The sequence below is a fragment of the Electrona antarctica genome, assembly GCF_951216825.1.
Source record: "Electrona antarctica genome assembly, chromosome: 24".
In the NCBI taxonomy this organism is placed as follows: Eukaryota; Metazoa; Chordata; class Actinopteri; order Myctophiformes; family Myctophidae; genus Electrona; species Electrona antarctica.
In genome coordinates, this window is record NC_136803.1 from 28,603,221 (window position 1) to 28,628,098 (window position 24,878).

Genomic DNA, 24,878 nt, shown 5'->3' on the forward strand with positions numbered 1-24,878 from the left:
ACTGAGCATGTGCAACACGTATGTGTCCTTTGGGAAACCGGGCTTGTCATTACACTTCTCAGATAGCATAGCACCCATACTCACTCAAACTTGTTGAAATGTCTCTCACACCTGACTCTATTCTCCTCCAGGACAGGCTAGCTAGTGTGTTAGTTCAGGGGTTCTCAACCCGTGGGTCGCGACCCCTCGGGGGGGTCGCCAAATTATTTTAGGGGGTCCCCAAATTATTTTCAAAAAAAAAAAAAAAAAAAGATTTTTCAAAAATAGCAGACCTACAAGCTCGTAGCGCGCCACTCAGTGGCGCGCTATGAGCTTGTAGATCTGCTATTTTTCAATAGCTAAATTATAACAATGCTTAAAACACCAAAAGGGGTTCCCGCCCAAAATGGTTTAAGGTTATTGTAGCAGTCAATTTATATTGGGGGTCGGGAGGGGGCGGGGCGGGGGTCCCGAGACATTGCCAAAGCATTTCCGGGGGTCCCCGGCCAAAAACGTTGAGAACCCCTGTGTTAGTTGACAGTCACAGTCCATCTTGTTGTTATTAATGTCAGCTGGTTCTGGTAAAAATACTAGTGAAAACCCAGCTTCGAGCACACAAACATTCTGATACACACAATCCCTGGCTCTTCATTTGGTGACAAAATCAGATTATTTAATTTATAAACATCTCTGTTTTCACAGATCTCTCACTCTCAGACTGCTATTCCTGCTATTTTGTTTGTAATATGTTGACTAGAGTTGATTGACACCTGTCCTGTATGCCCATTGCCCAATGACATTGCTTTGTTTGGAACCATCTGCACTAGGCGTAATAAATGTTGTGTCCCGTTGTGTCCAGCAGGTGTCAGTGTTGTGCTGTGTTCAGTACTATAGGATAAAACTACAGGATAAAACTATAGGATAAAACTACAGGATAAAACTGTCGGATAAAGCTACAGGATAAAACTACAGGATAAAACTATGACTATAGGATAAAACTACAGGATAAAACTATGACTACAGGATAAAACTACAGGATAAAACTATGACTACAGGATAAAACTATAGGATAAAACTACAGGATAAAACTGACTATAGGATAAAACTACAGGATAAAACTATGACTACAGGATAAAACTACAGGGTAAAACTACAGGATAAAACTATAGGATAAAACTATTGGATAAAACTATAGGATAAAACTACAGGGTAAAACTACAGGATTAAACTACAGGGTAAAACTATAGGATAAAACTACAGGATAAAACTACAGGATTAAACTACAGGGTAAAACTATAGGATAAAACTACAGGATAAAACTACAAGATAAAACTATATTATAAAACTACAGGATGCATTCTCAGGTCTAAATGGGTTAAGCCCTATATACACTTCACAATAGAAAAAAATACAAAACCTACAAACGCTTAACAGACACAATGTGAGCTTGTACAGCTGCTATTTGTTTGTATAATAGTTATCCCCCCAAAATAGGGACGCAACAAAATGTCAAAAATGTGTAGGAGATTAGATGGCCATGGTATCATGGCTGGGAATCACGATTCTCTTTAACTCTGTTTTTTACCCTGTATACAAGACATAATAACGAACCTTGAACTTTAACCTTTAGAACCGTCTCTGGCCTGAGAGTTCAAGCTACAATGCAGCTACAAAAAGCAAAAAGCTCGCTATTGGCAAGCATTTAGTACGTCAGTGCAGGTCGGTCAGGGTTATCGACCCTGACCGACCTGCACTGACGTACTAAATGCCCAATAGTGCTGATGACCACTATGTTCGACATGAATGCCAGGTTAGTGCGGTAGGCACACGACAGGGTGACGGTGCCAATGGGGGTGCCCACTACACCCACACGTACCGTCTGAAAACCTACACGACAAAAACACACGACAGAGCCTTCAAATGAAACCGAACACAAACTCAAAACATCCTTGAACAAACGTGTGATCGTGTTGGTGTGTGCAGGACTCAGACAGGGAGGTTTAGAACAGGTTACCTTCTCCTAGTCCACTGAGCTGGACCTCACCAAAGTATATCCTAGATGCATGGAAAAATATGTACAAGAATTATCAGAAAAATGTTCCTCGGGCCTAATAGAAAAAGTAATCGCGAGAATAATCACTAAGAAAATAATCAATAGTTACAGACCTACTACTGTACACCACTGTTCTTTTATGTGCACAAGCACCGACACACAGTAAGCACATACCTGTATAATATGACATAGTCATGTCCCTGCTTTCTGGACAGTTTGTATGCAGTAGTGACTTCAGCAGGAGGGACAGACGGTTGTACACAGTATAAGACAACTTAATGTCTTTATCGCACCTACAAAAAGGACGAAAACAACATATATGTGACAATTCTGTACACACTGCAACCATACAGTAATACTCTTTGTGTTGTTACTGTCATTAGCTGCTGTGTCAAGTTCCGATTTCTTTACTGGGATCTATCATTTTCATCACATCTCCTATCCCTTTAAGCCAAGAGCCCCCCAAAAAAAATGAATAAACCCCACTCACTTTTCATGCACCAAGTCTCCAACTCCATGGAGTCACCCTGATGTGGGGGGGGAGAGAGAGAGAGAGAGAGAGAGAGAGAGAGACTTGATTAGAATGAAACCACTGTTAGTTCCAACCTCAACGTTTCCATGTGTGTTGTGTTCTTCTTTTCTTTTCTATTCTTTTCTATTAGGCTTTTCTATCAGCTTCATATACTATTTGTAGTGCACATGCACACGCTCTACAGTGGGGGGACATGCCACAACAGGCCAACAGCACGCACACCAAGGCCCGCCCCCGCTCGATCATGATTGGTGGCCCCTCTCTATCCTGATTGGATGAAGGATGGGCCACCTAGCCAAAAACGAAACCTAAGGTTTTTTGACCCCAGGGGTTAACTGGGGACAGGGAGGAACTCCTTATATGGTCAGCACACTCAGCAAAAAACAAGTGATATTTGAATTAAGTGAAATCAATGAATATACCTTTAAATACCTTTAAATGTGGATGAATTGAGGAGGACAAGTCCTTAGTGCTTTTTCTGGTTTTATCCTCTTAGCAGATGTTGTATTGACCTGTACTTTCCTTGAACTGTACCCATTCTGCAAACTGTTAATACAATTTTCAATCAATCAATCAATCTCACACTTCTTTTCCCTTTTTACCTCCTCTATAATGATTTCCTGTTTTGACTATATAGATATGTATATTCGTACGTCTCTAAATGTTTTGATGAATTCAAAATGGTGGGCCCTATTGTAAACAAGTGTAATGCTTTATGGTGTTGTCCAGTCACAGTTAACAGTTATTGTATTGTGTTGTACTTGAAATGTACTGTAATTCTGCAAACTGTTAATAAATCAATCAATCAATAAATCAATCAAAAAAACAGTTTGATATAGGTTTACCTTCCAGGCTTCCACCTGCAATGGACTCATAAAAGTAACAAAGCTCCACGCACACACACACACACAAGATGAGCAGCAGCAGTCTGCTCTGCATCCTACAGGAATGTGAGAGCATTTTAATTGAATAGCTAGTGTAACGAAGAGTCAAAGACTCTCACTACCATTCATGTTGTTGGATCTGAGTAGTTGCCCATGGGATATTTAGTCCCCATATAGCTAGTTTATTAAATTATCGTCAACTGTAGCCTATCTATAACCACAGTAAAGTTGGATATTCGCATTGAAAGTCCAAGAGGCACAAATTGTCGAGTCCATTAGATGCTGGAAAAGGGGACAGGGAGAAGCATGTTTATTGAGCCCTATAGCCTACCTTTTATCATCAACAACGTATAAAGCCTCATCTCCCCACACCCTAAACGAAAAGACAACCAGTATTTAGCTTATTTACCTATTCATGCCATCAGTAAGGAAAATGAAACTTAGGAGTCTGTGCACTTTATTTTAGCCTATTTGCCTATTCATGACATCAGTAAGGAAAATGAAACTTAAGGAAAAGAAAACCCCACGAGTTTTCTTTTCCTTAAGTTTCATTTTCAAGTTGCTATAAATACATCACTCATGTTCCCCTTTATCACAAGGCACAGAATCTGAACTCACAATGGGTGTCCAGGGTTTATTTACCTTTATTGAGAACAGTCAGATACTTAGAAATAGAGATTTCAGTAACAGTAAGCTTGTTATTGACGGCTGTAACTTGTATTATTTGCTCTATTTTAACACTGGCTTGGAACAAAACCATGGTGGAGAGTATGATGCATTTGAGGACCTTATTACAAAGTTTGTCAAGGCTCTGAGAGAATGTGGGATTGAACCGTATGTAGTACTGGATGGAGGGGCAGACTGCTCCGATAAGAAATATGACACCCTGATGAAAAACGCTGAAGACAAAATCAGGAAAGCCCAGATGAGAGCTACGGGTGGAAACGACTCAAACGATAACATCCTGCCAGCCCTGGTTAAGTTGGTGCTCAAACAAACCCTGACCAACCTGAAGGTGCCATTCGCACAGTGCTTTGGAGAGGCTGACAGCCAAATCGCCTCCTTGGCGAGAGAGTGGAAGTGCCCGGTATTGAGCAATGACAGTGACTTCTATGTCTTTGACCTCCCTGGGGGGTTTCTGCCAATCTCGCACTTCAAGTGGGACGCGGTGTCACAGAGCGCGGCGGGACAGAGCTATATTCCATGCAAATACTACGCCACATCCAGCTTCTGCTCCCATTTCAATATTAAACTCCAATTCCTGCCTCTCATGGCTGCACTGGCTGGCAACGACTATGTCAAGCTGCGTGAAATGGGCATCTCATTGCGCATCTCATCGGGAAAAGGGACCATGAGCCGCTTTGACGGGTTAGTGCGATGGCTGAAGAACTTTCAGAGTCCCGATGATGCTTTGAAGGCGGCGCTGCGGCTAATGGGTGGCTTGAGCAGACAAAGAGAGGCCGAGGTCCTGAAGGCCTTGACTCTGGGAATGAAGGAGTACCAGTTCCCTCCAACCTGCCTTCTCCTGTTCTTCCACGACGGTACTGTTATGTCTCACTGACAGCTGTTTGATTGTGCTGCGCTCGTTGCATATTCCTGTGTTGCCTGTGTGATGATTGGGGGGGTTATCTGGGATCGACTACTTCAGTCTTTATACACAACATGATGTATGATGTTGCTGCTTAGTGCTTTTTTTTGCCGTTGTTGTTTTACTCTGAGTTTGAAAGTAAAGAAGAGTTGTGTTTAAACTGTGTCATGGTCCACTGATTGACAAACACAAGTGGCAGCGGTGGCCGAACGGGTTGCGGAGCGGTCTTGATACCGGAAGGTCGCCAGTTCGAATATCAGCGGTCCGACACGTTAAAATTACCACCGCTGAAGTACCCTTGAACCACTACGATGAAATGTTCTATGAGCAGGGCCTGGCTGGAAACAAGTTCTTGAGCTTAGCCCAGATACCCTGGGTAAATTTAGTAATCATTTCATTTCATTTCACAATAGGTACAGCGCCGGATCTCGAACCAGAGGCGGTGGGCATAGTCCCTGACTGGGCTCGCCTTCCTTTGATCCAAGGCCGGTTGACCTCCGACATTCTGGATGTGCTGCTGCTCGGAAGAGTGCCCCAGTCTTGCCAGGTGGACCACGCCTACATGCCAAGTGCCAATATTACTTCTCGGCCTATCCGACAGGTGATGTACGGGCTGTTGGGTCGTAAGACTGGAACCGGAGTGGAGGAATGGGACAGAGATGGCACACGGCTGTCCAAGATCATGGTCCAACCGATCAAATCAAAAATTACAATTGACTTACTGCATCAGGTAAGATATCATGTTAAATTCCAACAGTACATGCTTTATTGATGTATTTGTTGTTTACAATGCAATATACATGTATTATGTAACCTGACTCCGCCAGAACCCAGTGTACTCTCTGCCGCGGAGTCAGGTTATGTATTATGTGCACATGCAACAAATTGTGCGCTTTATCTGTTTACCAGTACTGTTGAAATGAAATGAAATGAAATGAAATGAAATGAAATCTATATTTACCCAGGGTATCTGGGCTAAGCTCAAGAACTTGTTTCCAGCCAGGCCCTGCTCATAGAACACATTTCATCGTAGTGGTTGATGCCTTGTTCAAGGGCATTTCAGCGGTGGTAATTTTAACGTGTCGGACGGCTGATTCGAACTGGGAACCTTCCGGTATCTAGACCGCGCCGCTATCCGTTCGGCCACCGCTGCCACTATTATTATACACTATTATTATACACTGTTATTATACAGTACTTTGCCTAACTAAAACTAACAAAAAGAATTCAGGGAAAACAATGTTAAATACATAGTTACTTCTACCTTCTGTCATTATCCTGCTCTGGTTATTTAACCACTGAGCTAATAGAGCTAATAAAGTAAATGGCAAGAATAGCAGATCCTGTAGATTTGCTATTTTTGCTCTGTCTGCTTTGTTCTGACATTGTTAAATCTTTCCCCATCTAATCCGAATGCAACCTAAAACTAAAACAAAAATTAAGCCTTAAAAACAAAACAAAAGAGAAAATAGATTAGATAGAATATGATAGAATAGAATAGAATAATGTGAGCAAACTCACATTAAAAACCAATTCAAACTAAACGAAAAAAAGAAAATACAGAATACTATTAACCTTGCTGTTTACTCCTGCATTAACAGGCTGAGCAGCCCGTTCTTGAACGGGTATTTTTGGAGACGCTTGGGGTGAGCCACAACACTTTGAGTGGAGTCCCATCCAACCTGCGCCTGCCAGTCGCTGCCACTTGCTACTGGTTGCAGCACAGCACTCCTCCCCCCGATGAGAAGGTCATTCAGGCTCTGCTGCTTGGGATGGTGGCTGGGCAACGACTCCAACGAGGTAGGTGCAAGAGAACTAGGCCTGCTGTACGTGCATAAATACAAACAAGTGTAATTATGTGTACAAGGTAGCTTACATTTCTGTTAATCATATACATGATAATGATATAGCACAATTTCTGTGACAAATGTTCTTTAATCAGTATTATACAACATGTTCTGTTTTTGTTGAATAACTTACTTGAAGCCCATTTTGCTTCGATTATGTCATATACAGTAGTAGGCCTACAGCTAAAACAGCTATGGTTGAGTCTCCAAAAAAACCTTTTGCTTATCCTTTCCAAGCAGTACACCTTTGGCTTTGGCAATTCAAAACGGTTGTGTGTGTTCATGTGTTGTAGATGTAACAGGGGAGATACAAATGGACATACGTGAACAGCCGAAACAGGACTTTGATGTAACTCATGCCTACAACGAATGGCAGATCTGCTTTAAAGACAGCATTCACCTCAACCAGCTGTTATGTTTTCCTCTACAAGAGCCTCACATTGCATGGTAAGTAGGCATGTAACGATTCACTCAACTCACGATATGAGGTTCACGATACGATTTTTCACGATATTAAAAAATATACATATTTTAATGAGAAATTACCGTTTTAATTTTATATAATTTATCTTCCCCCCCTGAGATTTTTTATTTAACTACATTGCAAAAGAAGTAGCATTACTTTTGACAGTGCAGAAACATAATTGCCTTCCTTGATGAGCATCAACGACCATCATCACCTGGGCACAGACACAGACACACACAGCTCCCCTCTACAGTGCTCTACTACTGAAAGTGACTATCATTTCTCTCCAAAAGCACTTGAATATGATGGAATATGACTAAAGCTCATATTTCACATCACACACTAGCCCCCCCTAAAAAATAAAAAGAATATTTTGTATTTTATTTTTTGAAAATTGCGATTTTTTTATTTCAATGAATCGATTCATATCGTCTGGATTAATATCGATATATATCGATATACGATATATCGTTACATGCCTAATGGTAAGGCATCTTTACAGGACTATCCGACTATGTTACACTGTACAGTTAAATGAACACTGAGGATGTTGTTGTATTAACTGTATCAACCAATGGGCCTTGTCAATAAAGTTTGAGAGGCTCCTAGATTGAGGTCATGCCGTTTCATTCCTTTCCTTAATGGTGTAGATCAGGGGTTCTCAACCCGTGGGTCGCGACCCCTCGGGGGGTCGCCAAATTATTTTGGGGGGTCCCCAAATTATTAAAAAAAAAAAAAAGTTTATTTTTCTTTTTTTTTGCAACTGAATGGCTGGAAAATGGAAATGAAGAGTTTACATAGTACACATAGTACATGCATACACCTTCCATAATGATTATATCTGGTTTCAGTATTTATTTATGGTGTATTGTCTCTATTATTAAGGTTATTGTAGCAGTCAATTTATATTGGGGGTCGGGCGGGGCGGGGGTCCCGAGACATTGCCAAAGCATTTCCGGGGGTCCCCGGCCAAAAACGTTGAGAACCCCTGGTGTAGATTGTAGAATGAGAGCAGCCATAAAATAAGCTTCAAGTTACAAGCAACCTATAATAACGAGTAGAGCCTAGAGCTGCATGATATTGACAAATATATGATATTCTGGGATTTTCTTTGAACATTGAAATAATACTTCACATCTGTGTGAAGTGAGGGGCGCTCTTATCTTAATACATCAACTAATTCTGGCCAATCACAATTTGCGTCCTCACTTTTCCGTCTTCACTTTTCTGCCCTCACTTTTAGCTGGAATATGTACTTTGCTCAGCCAATCAAATCATCGCTATGGGCCATGGGGTGATCAGCCAATCACAAGCCAATGTTTGTGTTCACACAAACCTGGAAAGCTGGGAATAGGAGGGGCTAGCGCCCCTAAAAAAATAAAAGGTTGTCAAGGGATATTCAAACTGTTTTGCTGATGATCTGAATGATGTGTCTAACCTTTCATTTCTGGTGCTGTCCAGGTTGTACAAGGGAACACTGGTCCACTACCTGGTGCATAGGCTGAGAAAGGGGGTGGACCCTGAGCTGCTTTTGCAGAAGGAGACCAGCAGGCAACTCTACAAGGACTTGCTTACTGCTGTGCTCCAGCACCAGCCAAAAGATGACCTTGCTGTCCACCTGGATGCCCTGCAGCTAGGTAGACCTGGACCTAGGTAGACCTGGAAAAAGAAAGCGACACAGTGACCCCAGGGGGGTCCTAAGGTTTTTTGACCCCAGGGGTTAACTGGGGACAGGGAGGAACTCCTTATATGGTCTCTATAGTAGGTAGGACTATCACAACAAAACAAAAAAATAAGTGATATTTGAATTAAGTGAAATCAATGAATATACCTTTAAATGTGGATGAATTGAGAAGTCCTTAGTGCTTTTTCTGGTTTTATCCTCTTAGCAGATGTTGTATTGACCTGTACTTTCCTTGAACTGTACCCATTCTGCAAACTGTTAATACAATTTTCAATCAATCAATCAATCAATCAATCTCACACTGACTGCTGTGACGAAATTAATTATATCTATCAAGGTGCAACAGTGTCTAAAGGTCGAAAGGAAATGTTGGCACACAGAGGGAGGCCGGGTTGTTTGTTGACACATGCTCTTGACATTTTCTTTACCTCACTGATGTCATGTATATAATTGTAGAATGTGAAATAACCTGACTGGGCAGTTTGTTTTATTTGACTACGTAGCCTATAATTCATCATGCCACTGGAGGGATATTTGTAATACTACCGTATTGATGATGACAGGGAAAACAAACAAGGGACTAAATTCATTTGGCTCCTATGCCACCAAAATGTGGAACGCCCTATACCAAATCCCTTGACTCCTTGTCAACTGTTCTCAAAGGGCACCTACGGACGGCTGCAATTCGAAACTGCCCCCCCCCCTCACTGTATATGTTTCTTTTCCCTTTTTACCTCCTCTATGATGATTTCCTGTTGTATATGTGTATATCCGTACGTCTCTTAATGTTTTGATGAATTCAAAATGGTGGGCCCTATTGTAAACAAGTGTAATGCTTTATGGTGTCACAGTTAACAGTTATTGTATTGTGTTGTACTTGAAATGTACTGTAATTCTGCAAACTGTTAATAAATCAATCAAAAAAACAGTTTAATATAGGTTTTCCTTCCAGGCTTCCACCTGCAATGGACTCATAAAAGTAACAAAGCTCCACGCACACGCACACACACACACAAGATGAGCAGCAGCAGTCTGCTCTGCATCCTACAGGAATGTGAGAGCATTTTAATTGAATAGCTAGTGTAACGAAGAGTCGAAGACTCACTACCATTCATGTTGTTGGATCTGAGTAGTTGCCCATGGGATATTTAGTCCCCATATAGCTAGTTTATTAAATTATCGTCAACTGTAGCCTATCTATAACCACAGTAAAGTTGGATATTCGCATTGAAAGTCCAAGAGGCACAAGTTGTCGAGTCCATTAGATGCTGGAAAAGGGGACAGGGAGAAGCATGTTTATTGAGCCCTATAGCCTACCTTTTATCATCAACAACGTATAAAGCCTCATCTACCCACACCCTAAACGAAAAGACAACCAGTATTTAGCTTATTTATGCCATCAGTAAGGAAAATGAAACTTAGGAGTCTGTGCACTTTATTTCAGCCTATTTACCTAGTCACGACATCAGTAAGGAAAATGAAACTTAAGGAAAACAAAACTCCACTTGCTATAAATACATCGACATCAGTAAGGAAAATGAAACTTAAGGAAAAGAAAACTCCACTTGCTATAAAAACTCATGTTCCTCTTTATCACAAGGCACAGAAGGAAAATGAAACTTAGGAGTCTGTGCACTTTATTTTAGCCTATTTACCTATTCATGACATCAGTAAGGAAAATGAAACTTAAGGAAAAGAAAACTCCACTTGCTATAAATGCATCACTCATGTTCCCCTTTATCACAAGGCACAGAATCTGAACTCACAATGGGTGTCCAGGGCTTATTTACCTTTATTGAGAACAACAGTCAGATATTTAGAAATAGAGATTTCAGTAACAGTAAGCTTGTTATTGACGGCTGTAACTTGTATAATTTGCTCTATCATAACACTGGCTTGGAACAAAACCATGGTGGAGAGTATGATGCATTTGAGGACCTTATTACAAAGTTTGTCAAGGCTCTGAGAGAATGTGGGATTAAACCGTATGTAGTACTGGATGGAGGGACAGACTGCTCCGATAAGAAATATGACCCCCTGATGAAACAAGCTGAAGACAGAATCAGGAAAGCCCAGATTGCAGCTACAGTATGGGTGGAAACGAGAATACAAGCTCACAGCCGATCTACAAGCTCACAGCGCGTTGCAACGCGTTGTGAGCTTGTAGATCGTCTATTTTCAGCATGCAAACAAGTGTAAAATGACTTATACTGGATCTCTTGTCCACTAGTCCCTTCCTAACATTTCTTTTTATTTGTCTACGAAATTGTCAGTATATTTAGTCTTAGTTTTAGTCATCGTAGCTTAGTTTTCATTTAGTTTCCATTAGTTTTTGTCGGTGAAAAAAGGTAGTCGACGAACATTTTTCGTCTTAGTTTTAGTCGACGAAAACAACACTGCGACTATGTTACACTGTACAGTTAAATGAACACTGGGGATGTTGTTGTATTAACTGTATCAACCAATGGGCCTTGTCAATAAAGCTTGAGAGGCTCCTAGATTGAGGTCATGCCGTTTCATTCCTTTCCTTAATGGTGTAGATTGTAGAATGAGAGCAGCCATAAAATAAGCTTCAAGTTACAAGCAACCTATAATAACGAGTAGAGCCTAGAGCTGCATGATATTGACAAATATATGATATTCTGGGATTTTCTTTGAACATTGCAATAATATTTCAATTATAATATTTGGATGCCTTATTCTGTAGCACTTGAAAAAAATCACATCTGTGTGACGTGAGGGGCGCTCTTATCTTACATCAACTAATTCTGGCCAATCACAATTTGCGTCCTCACTTTTCCGTCTTCACTTTTCTGCCCTCACTTTTAGCTGCAATATGTACTTTGCTCAGCCAATCAAATCATCGCTATGGGGTGATCACAAGCCAATGTTTGTGTTCACACAAACCTGGAAAGCTGGGAATAGGAAAAAAAATAAAAGGTTGTCAAGAGATATTCAAACAAACATGGTGATAAACCTAATCAATTTATTCTTGTTTTGCTGATGATCTGAATGATGTGTCTAACCTTTCATTTCTGGTGCTGTCCAGGTTGTACAAGGGAACACTGGTCCACTACCTGGTGCATAGGCTGAGAAAGGGGGTGGACCCTGAGCTGCTTTTGCAGAAGGAGACCAGCAGGCAACTCTACAAGGACTTGCTTACTGCTGTGCTCCAGCCTCAAGATGAGACCAGGAGGAGAGGGGCAGCTCCAAAGCGGCACCAAAAGATGACCTTGCTGTCCACCTGGATGCCCTGCAGCTCCTGGTAGACCTGGAAAAAGAAAGCGACACAGCGACACATTGAGCTGCCTCCGACTTAGCTAAAGCTCTGGACGTATGGGCCTATAATATACCGGTATATAATATTATATGGTCTGCAAAGGCCAAAAAGTAGCTTTTTGCCACTCAGTAGGCGTTCCCGCATAACAAGCTCACAACAATGTTGTGATTGTAGTCATTGTGAGCAGATGAACAGTGTGCATTATAAATTGTAGTTTGTAGTTCAGGTTAAAAACTACAGCAGATTAAAAACATGGCAGTCATGCTGGGCAAAACAAAACCAGCCGAGTATAAATTCTGTAGAGACTGTCCAAAAAATATGATAAATTAAAGAAAGACAACCCAGCTGTTTAGTCTGTTTGGATCCTGTCTCGTCTCCCTCTATCGTCTGACCGTCGCTCCTACATGCTGAGCATCAGACACGCTCCAACTAGGAAACTAATCCACTCCAAAACCATGCAACGGTGACCATGATCATTATTTTTTATGGCTGCCATTTTTGGCTTGTTATTGAGAACCCATGAAGCCAAAATACAAAGTTGTGAAATGGACACTCTGGACTGGAAAAATGAAAATTCACCATGAGTACTGCAACTCTGCAAGCATCACTGATTGCCAATAATGATGGTGCCACCATTGAGTGTAATACAACAAACAGCTTTGGTAACAGGGTCCTGAAGCATACTATCCAAAACACAAGTTCCACAACACTATTAAACATGCTATCCTTTAATACATTTTCATGTCATAAGAACTCTCAGATAACGTCCATACTTGATGAAATGTCTCCTCTCTCCTCCAGGCTAGCATGTTGGTTCTTGGTTGACTAGCCACAGCCCACATAGCCTGTGTAGTTTTGTTTATCTGGACTTAATTTTGTTGATGAATTGAATACATAGGAACACTACACAATGTAAAGAAGACTTTGTGTTATGATTTTAGCCTTAGATGTCTGACTGTACCTTGTGCTGTTTTTCAATTTGTCTAATAAAAGTATTCAAACTGGATTCAAATATTCACAGAAAAGAATTACATTCAAGTATCGGGGGTTTTAATAGTAATTGATTGAAAGATGTATTAAGTTAACAATATGCAGAATAGGTACACTAGTTAAATTGCAGATTGTGTATAGTTCAATTTTGTCTGCTCATGTATCACTTCCAATTTCACTAGTTTATCCCTGTATCCTGTATCATTGTGAGTTATTTTTTTCTGATTAGATGATTGATATACTGACCTGAAAATGTATGTTCTGTTTTAGTGTTTACTTACTGGAGAGACAAGGATACCTTATACGCTATAGCAATGATTATTAGAGCAATTTAACACTTGTTTTAATCTTTAATATACAAACGTTTAAAAAAAAAGTCTGGACGGCAGGAATATTGTCAGACCCATGTACAGTACTTAACTCATGAAACAAAGTGGGAAAAAGCAGCACTCCAAAATAAAACATGCAAGACTGGCTCAGATGCAATTTCTCATTTTATTTAGAACGCTAAGAAATGTATGACGATACATAGGAAGCCTTCTTTCCATCCTACCATTTCATATTTGTTAAATTAATCTCTAGATTAAACATTAGATTAATTACAACATTAATAGACAGCAGGTTTTTTTGAAAGTCTGGCAACCCCACATGGATTTTGAATCTATACCTACACAGGTTAGTAGTAAACGTCATTACTTTACAGAAGTTGAACTGATATGCATTGAGTCCTTTATTAGTTTTATAATATTATTCTCGTTTCCCCAACCTCAGCACACTGCTCAGTATACTTGCATGCGTTTGTTTTTGTCTGTTGGGCTCAAAGGGGGAAAAGAAATCTAACAAAAGTTCACTGGACATTTAATGTTTAACAATTGAGATGTTAGAATGTTTCCACTGTGATAAATACATTATAAAATAACATACAAATATATATATATATATATATATATATATCCTGGCAAATTCTCACAAGAGTACTTGGGAAACGGGGGATCAAATCTACAGTAATGTTTCTCAGTTACAATGTATGGAGTACTTAGGAGGGCATCTGTATAATGTACAGTGTGATGATGATTGACCTCTGTCTGAACACTTAGTGAACGTGTGTGTGTGTGTGTGTGTGTGTGTGTGTGTGTGTGTGTGTGTGTGTGTGTGTGAAGTACAAACTCACAACTGACCAAGTAGCAAGCAAAAATGAAACTTAAGTCTACACAAAATTACATTGAACCTTCAGATTACATAACTTAAAAAGATTGAGCCTATTGCCCATTGAACCAAAAAAAAAGAATGAAGAAGAAAAGTCCTTTCTTTAACCCATTCTGGGCAGGAACCCCTTTTGGTGTTAACCATTATTTTAAACTTTATCTATTGAAAAATCACATATCTACAAGCTCATAGCGAGGCACCGAGTGCCGCGCTATGAGCTTGTAGGTCTGTGATTTTTGAAAAGTCGTGAAAATGTGCCTCAAATCTCTGAATATTATGTTCTTTCAGAGCGAACGTTTTTGACTCAAATCTTTGCGTCCCTGGAACAACATTTTCAGATCTCACAGAAAAGCAAAAACACCTGAACTCATTTAGTCTTTTACATAAATAAACATTACTGTACCCTGGGTTTAACACACAATACAAATTAGGACTCAAATGCAAATCACACATTTTCCTGACTGACACCATAGAACGACGATCATGAAAACGGCCATAAATCACGGCACATTGAATGAGACGAAGTCTAATTTTGCAGTTGGCTGAGCAACATGTGTGATGATGACCTCCGTCTACTAGTAGGACTCTACAGAAGATACCCAGTGTGTAGTCACCAAGTCAGTGTGTGATGATGACCTCCGTCTACTAGTAGGACTCTACAGAAGATACCCAGTGTGTAGTCACCAAGTCAGTGTGTGATGATGACCTCCGTCTACTAGTAGGACTCTACAGAAGATACCCAGTGTGTAGTCACCAAGTCAGTGTGTGATGATGACCTCCGTCTACTAGTAGGACTCTACAGAAGATACCCAGTGTGTAGTCACCAAGTCAGTGATGATGATGACCTGTCTGGTAGGTGTGGGATCTCTCCATCCAGATGAGCTCTCAGCACAGTGTCTTTCAGCCATCAACCTTCAGAGAACTGAGAGGAGCCTGGACGTTGGAACACAACAGACAGAGGAAGGGAAAAAAAGTATAGTTAAGTGCAGTGTTAACGACTAAAACCAAGACGAAAAGTTTTCGTCGACTACCTTTTTCCACTGACGAAAACTAAACGGAAACTAAATAAAAAATAAGCTATGACTAAAACTAAATATACTGACAATTTAGTCAAACAAAAACTAGACAATTAGTTCCATGCTGAAAATAGCAGATCTACAAGCTAACGTGTCGCACTGCGACGCGTTGTGGGCTTGTAGATCTGCGATTTGTGTGTAAAAACGACGGCATTACGATGGCATCAAGGCCCGCCAAAATACATTTTAGTCGACTAAATCAACTGTAGATTTAGTCGACTAAAACTAGACTAACACTAAAACATTCCAAGTTACTAAAACTAAATGAAAACTATTCAAGAGACTATGACTAAAACTTGCTGCCAAAAACACTGCAGCATAGTAGTGTATGACAAAAATAAATCTCATCAGTACTGCTAGACTCCCAAGTGCAATTCCAAGGCACAGGGGGCTCTATTTTCGTCCATGCTAAAACCCTTATCCCTAAACTACTTTGCCTTATTTTACCATTTTGAAAAACCCATTTGAATAGTTAAAATAGCCAATAGTATATTATAAATTTGAATGACATTAGTTTAACTAATAGTCCTTACATTCAACGCTCGATGGTTTCTTTTGGGTCCAGGAGGTTCAATTTCATGCTGAAGGCTTCCTAGGTGGGGATACCAGCATGGTTGTGTTGTTGTGGCTGGCATCTCCTTGGATGTCTGGACTTGCAGGTCCTCCTCTTAGAAGATGGGACTCAGCAGCTCCCCACTGTCCAGATTCAGCTCCCCAGGGAAGAGAGAATAGAGGCAGAACAGTGCAGTGCTTTGATTTTGGGATGATTTCTGTAACACGCTAGTTTTAAAAAAGGGACAGTTGTTAACATCTAGCCCAACCCTCAATATGGAGGGCTATGAATTGTTGGATTGTCCTTAGTCTGTATTCCTACCCTTGTGAGCCGTCTGGCATGGTTGGACCATGCCAGTTTAGCCCTCTGGGTCACAGGAATAACACAAGCTCCTCCACCGCAGCAAGGTGACAATCCATGAGAGGAGACCCAATTTAGTCATTGCAAATTCCCAATTGTCCCCAAGTATCCTAGAGTCCCTGTTGCTGCCACCTCCACTCACATGTGGAGGTATAAACTACTACATGCATCAAGGTTATTATAGGTAAATTAAATGAGCAAAAGAACAAAACTAGAACCTTTTCATCTCTCAGCCCTGACAAATACACCATGACTATATTACAATAAAAAAACGAAAACTAATGTAGCACCGGCCGAGAGGCGAACCCAGGATTTATTGGGTCGTAGGTGTGTATGTTATCAGTCGGGTAAAGAGCCAGGCTCGCTAGCGAGCGGCAATGTAACGGCCTATATCTACAGTCTTATCCTGAGCATCTCCCCCTCAGTAAGGACTAGCAAAGGCAGCTACCGGTAGTCAGTCAGCATTAAAAAAAGAATAATCTAGCAAACCAACATTAAAAACGAATTAAAACTAGACTGAAAAGAAGTCAAAACTAAATGTAAAACTAAACTGAGTCAACAACAAGGCAGCGTTATCCAGCCAGCATTAAAAAAAAAGAAAAAGATCTAACAAACCCACTTTAAAGACTAATTACAACTAAACTGAAAAGTCAAAAGTAAATACAAACCAATTAAGTATTCAGAACTATAATAACCTTGATATGCATCTGCAGTGCAGCAAAAAGGACATGATCACTTGATCCTCACCAGCTTCCCACCCGCAAACACGGCCAAAGTTTGTTGGAGCGTCCAGCCAAGCTGAATGCACCGCTGCTGCTACTGGGTATTGAACCCAGGCATCTGCGGTGGTGGGGAAGCGTTTTGCCTCACCACACCCAGACGCCCCATTATGTTGTGTCTGCGTGATATACCGTATATGAATACTGTATACACACACAAACACACAATATAGATATACAGTATAGACATAAGGAAATTGATTTATGTATATATTTTTTTTGTAGTTTTTTTTTTTTACATTGTACCATTACATAATCTTTAACTACCATTCTAATGACAATTTGATGTTAAACTCTATAAAGTAACAGAAGAAAGTAATGTGCTTTACTGCTTACCTGGTTATTTAAAACAAACAGTACAGCCTATGCCTACAGTAGTCGTCCCCCTTTCTGGAAGCGCGTCCACACGCACCAAGGGCAGTCAGGAGCGAGGCTCGACTGACCAACATCGACTGGGGGGGACCTCCACCTCCAGTTCGGGGAAACTCCTGTGTGGTACAGACAGACAGAAGGCCAGTATATTTTTTTCGTCGTTTGCATTAGTCGTCCCCCTTTCTGGAAGCGCGTCCACACACACACACCAGGAGCGGTCAGGAGCAAGGCTCGACTGACCAACATCGACTGGGGGTACCTCCACCTCCAGTTCGGGGAAACTCCTGTGTGGTACAGACAGACAGACAGTATATATTTTTTGTTGTTTGCATTAGTCGCCCCCCTTTCTGGAAGCACATCCACACGCACCAGGAGCAGTCAGGAGCAAAGCTCGACTGACCAACATCGACTGGGGGGACCTCCACCTCCAGTTTGGGGAAACTCCTGTGTGGTACAGCTAGACAGTATATATTTTTCCTTGTTTGCATTAGTCGCCCCCCTTTCTGGAAGCGCGTCCACACGCACCAGGAGCAGTCAGGAGCAAAGCTCAACTGACCAACATCGACTGGGTGGACCTCCACCTCCAGTTTGGGGAAACTCCTGTGTGGTACAGCTAGACAGTATATATTTTTCCTTGTTTGCATTAGTCGCCCCCCTTTCTGGAAGCGCGTCCACACGCACCAGGAGCGATCAGGAGCAAGGCTCAACTGACCAACATCGACTGGGGGGACCTCCACCTCCAGTTTGGGGAAACTCCTGTGTGGTAGACAGACAGTATATATTTTCCTTGTTTGCATTAGTCGCCCCCCCTTTCTGGAAGCGCGTCCAGGAGCAGTCAGGAGCAAGGCTCGACTGACCAACATCGACTGGGGGGACCTCCACCTCCAGTTCGGGGAAACTCCTGTGTGGTACAGACAGACAGTATATATTTTCCTTGTTTGCATTAGTCACCCCCCTTTCTGGAAGCGCGTCCAGGAGCGATCAGGAGCAAGGCTCGACTGACCAACATCGACTGAGGCTTCCGCCTCCAGTGCCGGGAAACTCCTGTGGTACACAACAGACATACATGTTAAACGTTTAAAACCATATTAAGTAACAGACAAAAGTAAATGTTCTTACCTCAGGTTATTTCAAACAAACCTTTCTGGAAACCTTTCCACGCGCACCAGGAGCAATCAGGAGTGAGGCTCGACTGACCGACTTCGACTGGGGGTACCTCCGCCTCCAGTCGGGGGAAACACCTGCGTGCTCCACGATAGACAGACGTGTCTATGTAGGTTCTTACTTACCTGTTTAAGCCATTTAGGCCTGACGTCTTCAAAATCCTGACGGTTCTCTGAAAAACTATATGTTTCTGTATCAGTGGTGCTCAATATTTCATGTCAAGGACCCCAGAAATTATATGTAATATGCCCCCATCTGAAAATATGTTGTTCCAGGGACCTCCCCAGAAGCAAAGATTTGAGCTAAAATGTTCACTCTGTAATAATATATATTCAAAGATTTATTTTACAATAGCTAAAGTATAACATAATGCTATAAACACCAAAAGGGGTTCCCGCCCAAAATGGGTTAAGCTAACTTAAACCAACTTAAATTTAGCAGCATTGGGCCCCAGATGCGAGGTGTGCAGGCCCACCGGTGTGTGGACAATCCCTGGTTGTCCGCCAACCCAATCCTATCATGACACGCTGACCTCAGACCCTACATGCCCGCAGGACATCAATGAGGAAGACTCCAGCAAGCCTCAACTCAACTAGCCAGCCAGGGTCCTCCTCTTAGAAGATGGGACTCAGCAGCTCCCCACTGTGCAGATTCAGCTCCCCAGGGAAGAGAGAATCGAGGCAGAACATCGGGTTGAAGTTCACCATCTGATCCTCCTCTATGGGGACGGAGCTATGTGGCTCCCCGCTGTCCTGGCTCCACTCCTCGCTCTCGACTGAATCGAGGACGGCGTCCCAGTCAAAGTCAGGCATAACCAGGTCATCCAGTGTGGGGATGGTGCACTGACTCTGTGGGAGCCAATCCAAGGCACAGCTAGGAGGAGAAGGAGGCACAGGCACAGCAGAGCTATCCACATTGCAGAGCTCCATAAGCTGGTACTGGACAGGAGGGTGTGTGGGGCTCAGTCCAGACAGTGGCTCCCCGCTGTCTGTACTGGGCTCCTTGCTCGAGGCCCACTTCAAGAGGGCACCCAAGTCAAAGTGCTCCTTGACCGACTCCAGCTCTTTCTGTTCGTCTCCACGAAGCAGCTGAGAGCTGGAGCGAGTCGAGCGACAAGTGACCTTGGCTGGGCTAGTTGGAGAGGCTTGTGGCCGCTTCCTCTTGCGCCCACTGACCGCCTGGCTCGGCACTGTCGGCAGATTCCGTTCCGCGCAAGTTACTTCATCAGAGTGCCCGGGGAGCTGCTGCGAGACGGACCGGAGGTCGATCTGGACTTTGTCGACATCGCAGCGGAAGTGGTCGACATGCTGCGGGTCAACCGTCCAGAAGCCCCCCTTTCCCGACTCGCCTTTCTCCTTCGGGAGCTTGATGAAGCCCTTGTTCACGGACAGAGTGTGCCGGATGGTGTCGTTCCAGGTTGTGCTAGCGGTGCAGCGGTAGTAGGAGAAATTCACTCTGAACCACTCGTAAATAGCGGACAGTGTGAGCTTTCCACTCTCGCTGCCCTGTATGGCCATGGAGAGCAGCGTGGAACAGGACTGGGTCGGCTTCTCACCGGCGTCCACCCCACCGGGGCAGTGGCCGTGCGTCACCACGACTGGTGTGGGCAGGACCGGGGTCAGGGGAATGCCCACGGACGCCATGTCCCCTGCCAGAGGGGACAAAGCCACCGGGACGGAGGGGGGAGGTGGTGGTTGGTGACGGTGGCAGGACAGCGGAGGTTCCTGGCCAGGGCCTCCGCCTGGCTGGGGGCCTCCGCTGTTGGCACCGACAACGAAGTCCTGGAGCCACTGCAGGCTCGTCAGACTGTCGTCCACCTCGGACAGGTGCCACAGGGTGGCACACTGCAGAGGTAGCATGGCTGTCCTCTGAAAAAAACAAGTGTGTGTGTGTGTGTGTTGGCCTACTGGTGTCTGCTAGGTCCTCCTTATTCCTTTACCTGTGGAGAGAATGAAAGGACACCGTCAGTAAAAAGTAAACACACATAGCTGTAAGAAGATGACAAGAACACAATGCTGGCCTCATTTGAAAACGCATAACAGAGTCCTTTAATGTGAATTAAAGGACTAGTTGCCAGTTACTTTTCAAATGTAGACAAAACACTAAAATATTTAAAATAAAATACTTATATAGTACTAATACTTTACAAGTAAAATGCCTGTATTCCAAATGTTACTTTAGTAAAAGTACAAGCAACAAAATATACTTATATTACCAAAATAAACGTAAAAGTACTCTAAAAGTACTTTAAGAAATAGCAGATCTAGAAGCTCACAACTATTTTTTAATAACCAAAATATGAAGTAGCTACTTCTTCCACCACTGAAAGCTGTAGGCCTATTGTGTAAATGTGGTGGACTAAACACCACCACCAGGTTTGACTCTGTTAATAAACATGTTGTTTACTAACATCGACGTTAATATATATGAAGTCCACACTATGGTTGCATATTATTTTCGGTGGGTCACTAATGTCATCATAACGATGCAACATGGCGGCCGCCGGCCGGTGCACCTGACTCACATCCCTCTTAAACCCCCGGCCCGCAGTACCACCGTGTCGCTGGGCATAAAGGAAGATATCTACAAATTAACAAGTAACAGTTGTTGTTAGCTTGATTTCGTACGACAATATGCGGCAAACGTTCTATTTAAAGCTTAACTACCGTCTGCATCCTGGCAGTGGTTAACGTTGGATACGGAATGCGATGACCGCCCGTTAACGTGTTTTAAAATAAACACAACTCTTGAAATTTTAAATTATCCACAACTGCTGTAGACAGACAAGACCAGACAGGTGTACATTAACTAGTACAAACGCATCCGTTAAGTGCGTTTTCAAAAATAAAACAACACATACCTCTGTTGGTTATCCTGGAGACGATGGTGGAATTCAAAAAACGGTGTTTAGTAAATGTATAAAATAGCAGAAATGACAAGTTGAAACAATAAGTTGTGAAACAATAACAACGGTGGATGACAAACTACAATGAAAGCAGGCAGTAAATCGTGTGAAACAGTTTCTCTGGCGGAGCTCTGAAAATGCACGACTGATTCAAAAGAGAGTCTGAAGCGCACTGAAGCAAGTTAGTTTGAACACCTGCGATGCTCGAGTAGCCGGCCCGTTCCCTATTGGTCCGCTGCTAGCCTGCTAGCTGCCTTCCTATTGGCCCGCTGCTAGCTGCTAGTAGCCGGGCGCCGTTCCTATTGGTCCGCTCAGCTTTGATGCCGCTGAGGCATTTTTCAAAATCAACAGTAGAGGGCACCAAACGCGTACGATTTGCCTACATGGCTCTGCGATTTGCTAGAGGAGCGTAAACAAAATGGCGGCCGACGCACTCCATTGACTCCATTCGAAATGTTGTCTCAGCCAATCACAATTGAGGCCGGTAGCTTTTTTTATTTTATTTGTTTTAGTCCGTAGATAGATTCCGCCGATATTTAAACACCTGATGAAGACAACCTGCCAACTTTTTCAAAAGATAGTATATTTTTACAGGATTTTTTTATTTTCTGAAAAGAGGATGTTCAGCTGTCTGACAGAAAAACATATTTGTCCAGCTTAATCATGCATTATTCAAAAATGTCCATCTAAATATCCATTGACACTGTATCAGCACAAATGGGTTATGCTACGGTAGCATAACCCATTTGTGCTGATACAGTGTCAACTGTCAATGCATTTCCAAACGCACCCGTAGTCTTCGTAACCGTAACAGCCGCATCATCCGCATGACATTCACACTTTCAGGAGACTGCATCGCAGTTACCTACTGTTGTTCAGTGAATGTACTTTACTAATTACTATAGCACAACATAATGTTAAACAGTTTTCCGTTGCTGCAGGACACAAAGTAAGCTGATTCAGTGGCAGTTGCCAGTTTCCTACTACGTAGGCAGAGACAGTGATTTACATCCTTGTGTATATCTTTCTCTAACTCCAGTCAGATTGTATTTGTTATAGTTGTGGTGTGGACTTGTTTAACTCTCACTCACTCACTGACTCTCTGCACTGTGTTTTCCCCTGTCGCTATGGTAAAGTCAGTAGGAGATAAGGATGGAGCCAGAGGGATGAACAGTGGGAAACTAGTAGGCCTACTGTACAACAGGAGAGGACCTGCACCACCCAAGGCCATCTCCCTCCTCCCCAACTTGACTTAGGGTCAACGACATAGTACAGCATCTTGCAATGGGTCTGGTCCACAAGATTCGATACTCCAACAAGATACCCATGTACCTGTCTAGATACTTCCTTAATGTTAACGAAGTCCACACCCACAACACCAGAGGGAGTGCAACGAACCATGTACAACCCAGATTCGGCACAAACAAGGGACTAAATTATTTTCGCTCCTATGCCACCAAAATGTGGAACGCCCTACCAACAGTCATTAAGACATGCGAATCCCTTGACTCCTTCAAAACCGCTCTCAAAGGGCACCTACGGACGGCTGCAATTCGAAACTGGCCCCCGTAAAAATATGAATCCCCCCCCACCGCCCCCCCTTTTTTCCCCTCACTGTATATGTTTCTTTTCCCTTTTTACCTCTTGATGAATTCCTGTTCTGTTCTTTGTCTATATAGAAGTGTTTGTACGTCTCTAAATGTTTTGATGAATTGAACATGGTGGACCCTCTTGTAAACAAGTGTAATGCTTAATTGGGTCGTCCACTCACAGTTAACAGTCTTTGTATTGAGTTAGTGCTTGAAATGTACTGTAATTCTGCAAACTGTTAATACATATTTCAATCAATCAATCAATCAATCAATCAACACACAAACAAAATAGAGCAAACACCTTGGTAAGATGAGAGAAGAAAATGTACATGCATATTTGTCTGCCTTTCTATAGCGCCTTAATCCAAAACTGGTTGCATCACGACTCGTTTCACGGCTGTGTTGTGAACTTTTGAATCAATACCGCCCCCATCTGGAAGAGTTAGGTAAGGTTACATGAAACCAGCGGTGGATTTTATTAATTTTAATTAAATTGGTATGTTGGCATGTTCAAATGTACAGTAGATAGAAATATGGAACGATACCAAGAAATACTTTACATACACGATTAGAGACTAGGAAACCTATACAGGAGAATGCGAGATAGGCTAATGGAAGACCAATCTGGGAACCCATTGGCACCCTGTTGTCCTTTGAATGCATATCTTAAATCATAATCTATTCTTGAGATTAATGGAAGACAAACATATGCTTATTTAAATGAGATATTTGGACAGTCTCTCCCTGCCTCCAAATAGAATGTTCTCCAAACATAAAGCAGGTTTGTCCAAGGCTGACAACATTGGACTGAGATCGAGAATCAAGATTTGTTTCCTGTGTTCTGGTGAATTTTGAGTTTGATACTTTTATCAGGCTTGCTTTTCTACTAGCATTGGAAAATGGGTAGTTTCAGCCATTGAAATGCAAAAAGTAGGCCTACAGAAATTGATTTGATGACTGAAGCAATGCAAGACCCATCTTTATACAACTATTCAATAAGTATGATTGCATGCACTGCCCAGACCCTCCTTTTAACATAGATGAAAGTTCCTGTGTTCTGGTGAATCTGGAGTTTATTAAATCCAGGAGTAATGGCAAGTCCTGCAGGATCCAGGAGAATATCTTATGAAAAGTGAAAACATTACATAAAATGTCTATACATGTGGAAATAATAACTATGAATCATACCAAGAAACCCATTATGTTGTAGCAAAACCAAGTTTATTTCACAAGAGCTGATGTTCAAGCTTCAGACAACCACTATCAGCCTCAAGATAATTCAGTCTCCCATCTAGCCGTTCGTTTCCAACAAGCTTAAAGGCCAGCCGCATCAAAAATAACCAATAATGAAATGAGGTGAAGACTAACAACCAATTTACGTATACTGTTGCACAACATTGTCGCCATCACTCACACACACAAATGCATGGTCATTCATTCTAATCCACAATGACAATTCATACTAAAGCAGAGAAATGATTGTACTGTAAGGAAACAGTATATCTGTCAGTCAGTATCTTCAAAGGAAGACAGTGGGACATATTCACTTGAAGATCAGTCCTGTTAGC

At 42.2% G+C, this 24,878-nt stretch overlaps 2 protein-coding genes and 1 long non-coding RNA gene across 3 annotated transcripts; 1 reads left to right on the forward strand and 2 right to left on the reverse strand.

Annotated features, from left to right (window-relative positions):
* Window positions 1-1,770: 1,770 nt before the first annotated feature.
* On the reverse strand, window positions 1,771-3,106 carry LOC306917031. Its single transcript, XR_013789086.1, has 5 exons — window positions 2,997-3,106; window positions 2,523-2,559; window positions 2,207-2,325; window positions 1,994-2,034; window positions 1,771-1,866 (listed from the first exon to the last, which is right to left on the reverse strand). It is a non-coding gene; the product is annotated as an uncharacterized lncRNA (long non-coding RNA).
* Window positions 3,107-4,222: 1,116 nt separating this feature from the next.
* LOC306917608 (single-strand DNA endonuclease ASTE1-like) lies at window positions 4,223-12,302 on the forward strand (the record flags this gene model as incomplete). The annotated part of the gene is made up of 6 exons (XM_079495906.1): window positions 4,223-4,989; window positions 5,450-5,766; window positions 6,638-6,836; window positions 7,177-7,330; window positions 8,811-9,002; window positions 12,083-12,302. The coding sequence occupies exons 1-6, from the start codon at window positions 4,338-4,340 to the stop codon at window positions 12,300-12,302; spliced, it is 1,734 nt and encodes a 577-aa protein (XP_079352032.1). The 5' UTR covers window positions 4,223-4,337.
* Window positions 12,303-19,427: 7,125 nt separating this feature from the next.
* Window positions 19,428-20,672, reverse strand: LOC306917609 (forkhead box protein J1-A-like; the record flags this gene model as incomplete). Its single annotated transcript, XM_079495907.1, has 1 exon — window positions 19,428-20,672. The coding sequence occupies one exon, from the start codon at window positions 20,670-20,672 to the stop codon at window positions 19,428-19,430; it is 1,245 nt and encodes a 414-aa protein (XP_079352033.1).
* Window positions 20,673-24,878: the final 4,206 nt, after the last annotated feature.